This window comes from Felis catus, chromosome D1 (genome assembly GCF_018350175.1).
Source record: "Felis catus isolate Fca126 chromosome D1, F.catus_Fca126_mat1.0, whole genome shotgun sequence".
Classification (NCBI taxonomy): domain Eukaryota; kingdom Metazoa; phylum Chordata; class Mammalia; order Carnivora; family Felidae; genus Felis; species Felis catus.
Genome location: NC_058377.1, coordinates 56,679,445 through 56,689,603, shown reverse-complemented (window position 1 = coordinate 56,689,603; position 10,159 = coordinate 56,679,445). Strand labels below are relative to the sequence as shown.

Below are 10,159 nucleotides of genomic sequence, written 5' to 3'. Positions count from 1 at the left end.
GGGCGGTCTGGGGGAGGTCTTTGGCTTTTTTTTTTTTTTTTTTTTGGCTGAGCCGGGGCGCCCTCCGGAAGCGTTTCCAACTTTCCAGAAGTTTCTCGGGACGGGCGGGAGGAGGGGAACGCCATATATAGATCTGGGGAGCCGGGAGCGGCGGAGAGTGGAATCCGTCCGCGGCTTGAGTGGGACGACTGTCCGGCGCCAGCCCACCCGGCCCAGGTGAGGGAGGGGGCCGGTCTGCGTGCGGCGGGCGCTTTGGGGGTGCTCCGGAGAGTGAGACAGGGCGGGAGGCCGCCGGGAGGGATTGGGGGCCAACCCAGAGCCCGCAAACTGGAGTCCTTGGCCCTTAGGGAGCTGCTGGGCGTTCGGGGTCGGGAGCCAGGGGCGGCTGAGTGAACCTGTAGGACTAGGGCGAGATCAGGGCAAGGGTGGGGAGTCGGGGCGCTCAGAGGCTCGGAAAAAGTGCAGGCTTCCATGGGAGTTTGGGGCAGGGGTGCTGACGGCAGGGAGGAAACAGTGGGGCTGGGTGCCAGGTTGCTGAGACTGCCTTGTGCAGGAACCAGAAGGGAGGAGGTGGGGTCTGGGGGCCTCTCCAGCAGGGGTGGGAGGCCAGGCCAGCTTTGCAGTTCGGGGCGCCTCCACCTCGAGGGCTGAGGCCCGGGGGCCGGCGGAGGTAGGTGGACCAGCCTCCTGACTGGCAGGGTGGCATCTGCGCCTCCTGAAAGTAGGGTGGTAGGAAAGGAGATGAAGTAAAGTAGTCTTGGCTTTTCCTGGGAGGGGTTCTTGGGATCCCCACCGTTTGGGAAGAGTCACAAACGGTGGCTCCATTTCTGATCAGCAGCCTGCATGTGTCCATGTTGGCAGCTAAGGGAGCAGCTTGACCAGTGTCCCCCACCTCCCTTGGGAAGGGGGTGAGGAATCAGCAGGCTCCATATCCCCCCACCCAAGAGGGGAGGGTTAGCTGATTAGAAGGCTTTGAGTCGCCCACTCTCAACTCTGTCCACTGCCACCTGGTTCTTGGAGTGGCTGCAGGGTTAAGGCTACTTCCAAAGGCCAGGGTTCCCTGCCCCCAGCCTAGGGACATTCCTGAGGCGGCCAGAGTGGAGGAAGAATGAAACCACTTCCAGCATGGCCAGGAGGCCCTGCCCCTCCTCTTCTCCGTTTCCGGCAGGTCCCTCTGGGCTGTAGGGCCCGGATGGAGGGGAAGGAGGCTGGAGGGAAACTGGGGGCCTTGGTTCCCTGGAAGCCTCTGGCTGGCACCACACCCTCCTGTCTTCAGATGGTTCACCTGCCCATCCCCCCCTCCTGAGGCCTCCGGATCCAGTCCTTTTGTTTCTGGTCACCGGGATTCCCAGCAGAAATGGTTTTGTTTTGTTTTGTTTTAACCTCACTGTGTAACAGGATACCACATCCAGGCTTCCTCCGGGGGCTCTGCGGGGGCTCTGCGGGGGCTTCCGGGAGGAAGAAGCCCTGCGCTGGGAGGCCTGCCCCCCCACTGATCCTGTGGGACCTGGGGTGGCTCCCTGCTCCACTCTGGCCTCAGTGGCTCCCGCTGTACAGTGAGGTCCCTGTGGAGCTGGGACTAGCTGTGCCTTCCTTTGTGCCAGGGGCAGTGTAGATGGGGTCCCATGTTGGGGTTGGGCCTTCCAGGCCCCGCCTCACCACCGCTCCAGCTCTGCCCTAGCCCATCCTCCTCACTCTTCTTTTTTCTTTCAGAATGAAAAAGGCAGGCACTGACCTCCCCCTGAGGCAGTTTCCAGGTACTTTAGACTCCCTCAAAGTGTTTGAGATCCTCTCTGGTGACCCCTAGCATTTGCTTCTCTTCCCTCTTACTTACAAAAACCCAGAATCCAGTCTCAACTCAGTCTGGCTAGCTGTGGGCACAGCCCTTGGCTCTCTGATCGAACAGTTTTCTTTGTGGGACTGTAAAGTCGTCTAACCTCGGCCTCAGGGCTGGGATTTCTCTGTGGCAACGCGGGCTGGGCTGTGGAAAGCTGGCTTGCTTGCAGTGACTTGCCTCCCTCTGTTGCCGCTGCTGGGTCAACGTTAAGGGCGGCCCTTCTCCGCAGCCACACATCTCCCCGCACCTCCCTGCAGAGACCCTGTGCAGACTCAAGGAGGCTCTGGGCCACCCCCTGGGACCTGCACCCAGGCCTCCTGCTTCCCAGGCTGGAAGCCCCCTCTGCCGGCGGCGGCGGATGGAGATAATTCAGTTTCCAGCCTGCCACGTCACCTAGAGCGGGAGCTAGAGCAGGAGGAGCAGGAGCGCGGCTGCGTGGCTGCCTGAGGAATCCCAAACTAGTCATTTGGAGCTTTCTTGGAAAGCCCCTCCCAGCCCTTTGAGGTTCTGGTTGGCTGGGGGTGGGGGCTGTCAAGATGGTGTCTGCCACGTGGCAGGGCTGGGAGCTGGGCTCCTTGACTCTCTCCCAGTGGGATGCTAGTGGCCTTTTCCCCCCCGCGTCTGTGCTCTGACATCAGCTGTATGGACTAGAGGTGGCCTTCGAGTTGAGTGACCAAATGCCTGTTGTCCAGGCAGAATAATCAGTAGTGCCCCATTTTACTCTCTTAGGCATCCTTTTGTGTGCAGTAATTCTTTGGTCTTTCTGCTTTTGAGGCTCCAGGCCTGATGGGGAAGGAGCTAGGGCTGGGAGGAAGGTGGGCCCTGAGATCCCCCCTCTTGTCTGCGCTCTAGGGTACAGGTCTCTCTTGGGCCTTGCGCCCCCCCCCCCCCGCTTTCTCCACGCGTCCTTTGCTTCCCCCTTTACGCTGCACCTTCCGAGAGGTGGCCGCCCAGGGAGGGGGGACCCGCCTCGGTTCACAGGATGGCTACAGCAGTGGAGTCTTTCCAGAGACCCAGTGCTCTTGCAGGCAGGCCAAAGTCCTGAGGGTCCTCTGCTAGGATTCTCAATTTGGAGGTCCTTAAGGACCCCAGGATGGGATCCGCTGGAGCAGTGGGACCCCAGCCTCCACCAGAGTTCCTACCAACCCTTCCCTTCCCCCTATCCATCTTGCCTGAAAGTAACGGGGAAGTATCCCATGTGGAGAGACTGTCCTGATTGGAGGCCCCGGGAGGAGAGTGAGGCTTGTTTTGGGGACCAATGCTATTGCTGTGGTTTGGAAGGGATCCTGAGGAGAACCCTGAAGCCACAGAGCGGAGGGCCTGTGTGATAGCCAGGCTCTGTCAGATTGGAGGGCAGAATGGAATCTGAGGTGGACCCAGCTTCCTGTGAACACGCTTCTGGTTAGCCTCTGGTGAACGGGAGGGGGTGTCATTGCTCCATTCAACTGTGACTTACTCCTCCTCCAGTATCCTTCCTCTCAGGAAACCTACCCCCCACCCCACTTTTGTCCTGGGGATTTCCCATCCATTCTCGGGACTGTGGACAGATGGACAGGTATGTCCCTGCTAGGATAGAGGCCTTGGGCGTGGAGACCTAGACCTCTATGGCTTGGCAAATGGAGACTGAAGCTGAGAGAGGAGTGGACACACACTCAAGGTCACCCTTGGGCTGCAGAGTTTAGCATCTGGGTTCCCCCATTTAATGAGTGAGCCAGTGGGTGACTCATTAACATCCCAGGGCAGGGTAAAAGGCACAGGGGGAGGGGCAGTCCTTCATCCTGTCCCAGCAGGACATCCTTTGTCCAGGCACCTGAGCTTCATGCAGACCCTCAGTCCATCCGCCACATTTCCCCACTGGAAAAGGGTCCCGGGGTCGTATGAGATCAGAGCTAATCTGTATACAAAATGAAGACCCTAAGTCTGCCCAAGTGGCCCTGATTTTTGTTCATTGAGGAACAGCTGAGGCCCATTGTGTGCTAGGCACTGGAGATGTAGAGGATAACCAGACTGGCTCGATTTCTTGTCCGCTCGGAGTTCATAGACTAGTTAGGGATGGAGATCACGTATAATAAACACACAAGACTGACTGTTGTAAGTTCTGTGTAAGAAATCAATAGGGTGGAGCTGTTGCCTTGCTAGAAACCCTGCTCCGGATTAGGAGCTTCAGAGAAGGCCTCAGAGAGACTGGGCAGACTGAGACCTCTGATCTGGGCAACTCTTGAGTTAGGTCTGGGTTCCCCAGAACTCTGAGCTCTCTTGATCCCATCTGCAGGGGACTTGGTGGCTGCCAGAAGGCTGGGGATGGTTCTTGGGGAGGAACATCTAGGGTTTCAGGGCCACCCTCTCTCCAGCCCTCACAGGTCCCCCGTGGTGCGTACAACCCGCCTCCCAGCCATGCGCCTCCTCGCGCTCATCGGCGCCTGCTGCCTCCTGGCCGTGGCTCTGGCCGCCGAGGTGAAGAAGCCCGCGGCTGCTGCAGCACCGGGCACGGCAGAGAAGCTGAGCCCCAAAGCGGCCACGCTGGCCGAGCGCAGCGCCGGCCTGGCCTTCAGCCTGTACCAGGCCATGGCCAAGGACCAGGCGGTGGAGAACATCCTGCTGTCGCCCGTGGTGGTGGCCTCGTCCCTGGGGCTCGTGTCGCTGGGAGGCAAGGCGGCCACGGCCTCCCAGGCCAAGGCGGTGCTGAGCGCGGAGCAGCTGCGGGACGAGGAGGTGCACGCGGGCCTGGGCGAGCTGCTGCGAGCGCTCAGCAACAGCACGGCGCGCAACGTGACCTGGAAGCTGGGCAGCCGCCTGTACGGGCCCAGCTCGGTGAGCTTCGCAGAGGACTTCGTGCGCAGCAGCAAGCAGCACTACAACTGCGAGCACTCCAAGATCAACTTCCGCGACAAGCGCAGCGCCCTGCAGTCCATCAATGAATGGGCGGCGCAAACCACCGACGGCAAGCTGCCCGAGGTCACCAAGGACGTGGAGCGCACGGACGGTGCCCTGCTGGTCAATGCCATGTTCTTCAAGCGTGAGTCCAGAGGGGTGGGGCGGCCGGGCACAGAGCCCTCAGCAGCTGGGGTGGGGAGCCAGCTCGGCACGTGTTGCCCAAATGCCCGACAGGTGCCAGGGCAGAGGGCGGACGTGGCGGTGGCTGAGCCGAGGGTCCTCCTGAAAGAGTTCTCTGTCCGGTGGAATCAGCCGGACCCTGACTGTAGAGAGCTGTTCCTCATAGCTTCAGGCAGCATGTCGCGGGGCCAACGCCCATGTCCCCCAAAGCGGGGAGCATGTACTCTGTGGACTGGGCGCTGGGGTGGGGGGGAAGGTGAGCCCCGAAGACTAGAACGGAGGCCTGTGGCAGAGAGAGATCCAGGGTGTGCAGCTGGGGGGCTGTGTTCTGAGTGGGGGCCGTCTATTTCTGACCTTGCGTTCTGCTTCCCGCTCCAGCGCATTGGGACGAGAGGTTTCACCACAAGATGGTGGACAACCGAGGCTTCATGGTGACCCGATCCTATACTGTGGGTGTTACCATGATGCACCGCACAGGTGGGTGACCTGCAGAGCCGGGGGCCGGGGTGGGGGGGTGAGGGCGCTCGGGGCCTAGGCCGCCCCCAGCCCTGCGTGCCCAGTGCCCTCTCGGCTCTCCTCCCAGGCCTCTACAACTACTACGATGACGAGAAGGAGAAGCTGCAGATTGTGGAGATGCCCCTGGCGCACAAGCTCTCCAGCCTCATCATCCTCATGCCGCACCACGTGGAGCCCCTCGAGCGCCTTGAGAAGCTGCTGACCAAGGAGCAGCTGAAGATCTGGATGGGGAAGATGCAGAAGAAGGCTGTCGCCATCTCCCTGCCCAAGGGTGTGGTGGAGGTGACCCACGACCTGCAGGTGAGGGATGGCCCAACTTGGGGTCTGCAGGGCCTGGAGGAGAGGGGTGCTTGGGGCACCCATTCGTCAGCCCAGCCGGTCTGTCCTGAGCCTCCGTGGGTGTCCAGGTAGTACTGGGCGCTGCTGCGGGGAGAGGCCTGGGACCTGCCTTTGGGAACATAATGGTGACATCCGTAGTTAAATGCGATAGAGCGCCTGCTGTATGCCAGACAGTCTTCAGAGCACTTCGTAGATCTTAACCTTTTAATCCTCGAAACAAGTTCATCAGGTAGGACTAATAAGCTTCTTAGAGATGAGGAAACCGAGGCTCAGGAAGGTTAAACAACTTACCCACAGTCACGCAGACGGTAACTCAGACATCTGGCACCAAGCTGTGCCCTAGTCCCGTACCGTACTGCCTCAGAGCCTGAGGTGCCCCCAGTTCTAGGCTGTTCCAGCCGTAGGGTCGTCCCCCGTGCAGCAGTAAGACGAACAATGGCTGTCAGCAGTGAGGCACTCGGGGTGGCTGGAAACTGAACCCACGCATTCAACGTTATCTTCTCCTCATGACCGCCCTGGGTGTTGGCCAGTGGCTTGAAGGGAGGCAGTGACTTGCTGAGGTCACCTTGGTTAGTGAGTGGTAGAGCTGTGATGAGTCCTCAGGGTGAAAATTCAAGGTGGCCTTTTTGTCAGTCAGGAGAGTTTTTTTTTTTTTTTTTTTTACCTACTCAAAAGGGAAAACTTTTATCTCATTCGTGCCTTGGATGCCAGAAATGGCTCCTTGGTAAGCTTCTCACTCACGGGATTGATTCAGATTCACTGCTAACACTGTGGAGAGCTTGTGATGAAATGGGGCTTCGGCTCCAGACCACGGACTAGTGGCCCTTGCGTGGCCTGTGCTGTGGATCATGCTGAGGTGTCCAGAGAGGAGCCATCACCACGTCCTGGACCCGTCCAGGTCCTTCCCCAGCTTCTCCTTCTGCCGTGGCTGCTCTGACGCCATCCTCCCTTTTTTTCCTCCCGTGTCTTCCTGGAACCCTGGGTGGACACACAAGTCCACGGGGTACGTGGAGTTGAGAAATTTGACGTGTGTGATTTGTGTAAGGTCATTGGGACTGGAGTCGCTGGGCCTAGAACACCTGTCTCAGGACCTCCTGACCCTCAGGACCCCAGCTCAAGTGCCTATTTGGCCTCACCAGGGAGGTGGCCTGTCCTGCAGAAACTTGGGCCCGGAAGCTGCTGGTGGCTCGGCCAGTAGTCCTTCTCTGCAGCGTCTTCCTCACTGAGCCGTAGGGAGACCAGGCTCCGGTCGTGGGGGATAAGGAAGGCTTCCTGGAAAACGGGGTGGTTAAAGCATTCTACAGGGATGGGGGTGGCCATTGAGACACCATTGAGGGTGCCGGCTGTTCAGTGAGACCGTCGAATAAAGTGCTGGGAGAGGTATGCTAAGGGGTAAGGCCACAGCACAAGCACAGTTGACATACGAAAGCGCTTGTACTTGGCTTCCGGCGGCTCTGCAGAGCCATGGCAAGTGTGTGTGTTGGGAGTGGGGTGCATGTTTGTGGGGGTGTGTTTTAATTTTGTACTATGGGAATATGTAAAAATGTATATTGGGGCGCCTGGGTGGCTCAGTCGGTTGAGCGTCCCACTTCGGCTCAGGTCATGATCTCATGGTTTGTGAGTTCAGGTCCCACATTGGGTTCACTGCTGTCAGGGCAAAGCCCGCTTCGGATCTTCTGTCCCCCTCTCTCTGCCCCTCCCCTGCTTGCAGTCTCTCAAAAATAAACAAACATTTTTTTTTAATTTTTTTTTTAACGTTTTATTTATTTTTGAGACAGAGAGAGACACAGCATGAACGGGGGAGGGGCAGAGAGAGAGGGAATATAAACAAACATTTAAAAAAAGACATATCATATATACATTAAAACTTGATCAGTGTAATGAACTCTCCTGTATCCATCACCTAGCTTCAATCATCAGCAGCTCATGACCGATAAAGAGTCATCAGTACACAGCCATTTCTCCCCCAACAGATTATTTTCTGTTAATTGTTTGTTTAGTTTTGAGAGAGGGAGAGAGAGCATGATGGGGAGAGGGGTAGAAATAGGGGGAGACAGAGGACCCGAAGCAGGCTCTGTGCTGACAACAGAGAGCCCGATGTGGGGCTTGAACTCACAAACCATGAGATCATGACCTGAGCCAAAGTTGGACACTCAGCCTAACCAGCCAGGTGCCCCACCCCCATCAGATTATTTTGAAGCAATTCCCAGGCAGAAAGCACCCTGGACAGGTTTTAAAGCCCCAGGATTATATGGTCGTAGCTATCCTTAGCGTAGTCTTCCTTACATTTGAGTGTGCCAAGAATTACCTAGAGATTTTGTTAAAGAAGCTTCCTGGGTCCTCCCGCGGAGATTCTGATAGGTGGCTCTGGGGGAGAGGGCGTCAGGAGACGTGTGTTCCATATAAGCTCCCAGGTGGTGCCCGTACTGGCAGTCCGTGACCCGTGCTTTGAGAAGCACTGATCAAGATTGCTCAGCAGGACTGGGGATAAATTCTGCCTTTCCCCCGAGTCTCCGTGTCCTTATCTGTTATGTGGCAATTAGAGGTTCTTGCAGGGTTGTCGTGAGAGTTAAGAAAGCAGTGGTTCGAAGTGCCTACATCATGTCTGGCATACAGGAGGTGACGGGGAGGTGGTAATCTCTGCTCTGAGGAACAGGGTAGGAGGTGATGGGTGGTGAGGGTGGAGGGTGCGGGTCTAGGAGCCTTGCCCATCTCGCGGCCTCACCCGGCACCTGCCTCATCCCGCAGAAACACCTGGCCGGGCTGGGTCTGACTGAGGCCATCGACAAGAACAAGGCAGATTTATCACGCATGTCGGGCAAGAAGGACCTGTACTTGGCCAGTGTGTTCCACGCCACTGCCTTCGAGTGGGACACAGAGGGCAACCCCTTTGACCAGGACATCTATGGGCGCGAGGAGCTGCGAAGCCCCAAGCTCTTCTATGCTGACCACCCCTTCATCTTCCTGGTTCGAGACACCCAGAGTGGCTCCCTGCTGTTCATTGGGCGCCTGGTTCGGCCCAAGGGTGACAAGATGCGAGACGAGCTGTAGGGCCCCAGGGTCGTGGGATGGCAGGAGGCAGCCGAAGGCTCCTGAGACACATGGGTGCTATGGGAGGGAGGGAGTTGAGGTACTGACCTTGGATAGTCCATGGGGTAGGGGTGGGCAAACAGAGCAGGCTTCCTGTGTGTCTGAGCAGACTTCCCAGCCATCTGCTTGGACGTGGGCTCCCAGATACCATGATGCTGAGCCCAGGAACCCCAGGGACCCCACATTCTGTGGGACCTGGGCAGTAGTCATGTCCTGCCCTCAGAGCCCTGGGTTTAAGCCTGCCTCAATCAGTGTTCATATTTATAGCCAAGTGCTTTCTCATCTGTGAGACGGAATCGAGCTAGTGGGGGCTCAGCCCAGGCCCCGTGGAACGGGGGCCCTCTTTCCCTGACCCGACCATCACCTCAGCCCTCTCTCCAGCTCTATTCCAATCCTCTCCCAACTTCCCTCAACTATAAAATGAGGTGCTGCACCCCCTGGGACAAGTACCCCCATGATGGCCCTGGCCCCAGTTGAGGGGGGGATCGGGCAATAGCTCATGGGGGTGGGGGTGGGGGCTCATGGGCGGATTCTGGTCAGGCATCATGGGGAGGAACTTTTTTTCTCCGTTTGTAGATTTTCAAAGATGGGGAGGGAAGGGGGAAAATGAGCCTTTGTTGCTGTCACATCAAGAACTTATTTGTACAATTTTTTTTTTCAATAAAACTTTTCCAGTGAAGTTTTGTTGGAGCATGGAGGGTGACTGGATCAGAGATTCCCATGTCATTTTTCCCGGGAGACAAGGGCTCCTTGTGTTAAGCCAGGGCCCATATCAATATGGTGCTGAAATGCTGGCAGATAACCGCAGGCCCCCTACATGCCGACTCGGGAAATGGTTTTGGCTTTGGCCGCCCTGGAGAGGTGGCTTTGGGGCTGGGGTGACAGTGCTGGACCTGGAGCCCGGGGCATTCTACGCTGGAACTTTGGCTCTCCAGTCTTCAGTTTCCTAGCTTTTCAAACTGATCTCATCCATAGCCAGGTTAGATAGGCTGCCTGACTGAGCCCGGCTTTGGCAGGAAGGAGCTTGTGCAGCAGGAAAGGAGGAGGGACCTGACACAGCCCTCCTCACATGGTCCTTGGGGCTCTTGACCCCATAGCTCAGGAGGAGAGAGGGTGAGCGGGGCAGAGGAAACTGGATTCGACACTGCTTGCTGGCAGTGTAGTCTCGGGCAGGTCACTTCCTCTCTCCGGGCGCCTCTATGGCTTCCCTCTTCCACCAACTTTGCCCTGGGGGTTGTTGGTCCAGGGAGGGGAGCCCCTGCCTGGCTGGGCAACCCAGTTGGAGTCTTCCATGATGTGAATGGGGCTGCAGAAAGGCCAGCT

The 10,159-nt window shown here is 57.8% G+C and overlaps 1 protein-coding gene across 2 annotated transcripts; it reads left to right on the top strand.

The window, feature by feature from the left end:
• The first annotated feature begins 82 nt into the window (after nucleotides 1-82).
• SERPINH1 (serpin family H member 1) lies at nucleotides 83-9,515 on the top strand. Of its 2 annotated transcripts, XM_006936914.5 has the most exons (6): nucleotides 121-216; nucleotides 1,714-1,757; nucleotides 4,189-4,853; nucleotides 5,270-5,368; nucleotides 5,475-5,707; nucleotides 8,495-9,515. In XM_006936914.5, exons 3-6 carry the CDS (start codon nucleotides 4,232-4,234, stop codon nucleotides 8,795-8,797), a joined length of 1,257 nt encoding a protein of 418 aa, XP_006936976.1. In that variant the 5' UTR covers nucleotides 121-216; nucleotides 1,714-1,757; nucleotides 4,189-4,231; the 3' UTR covers nucleotides 8,798-9,515. The 2 variants fall into 2 exon arrangements, with proteins under 2 accessions (XP_006936975.1, XP_006936976.1); XM_006936913.5 differs by lacking the exon at nucleotides 1,714-1,757 and having other exon boundaries at nucleotides 83-216.
• Nucleotides 9,516-10,159: the final 644 nt, after the last annotated feature.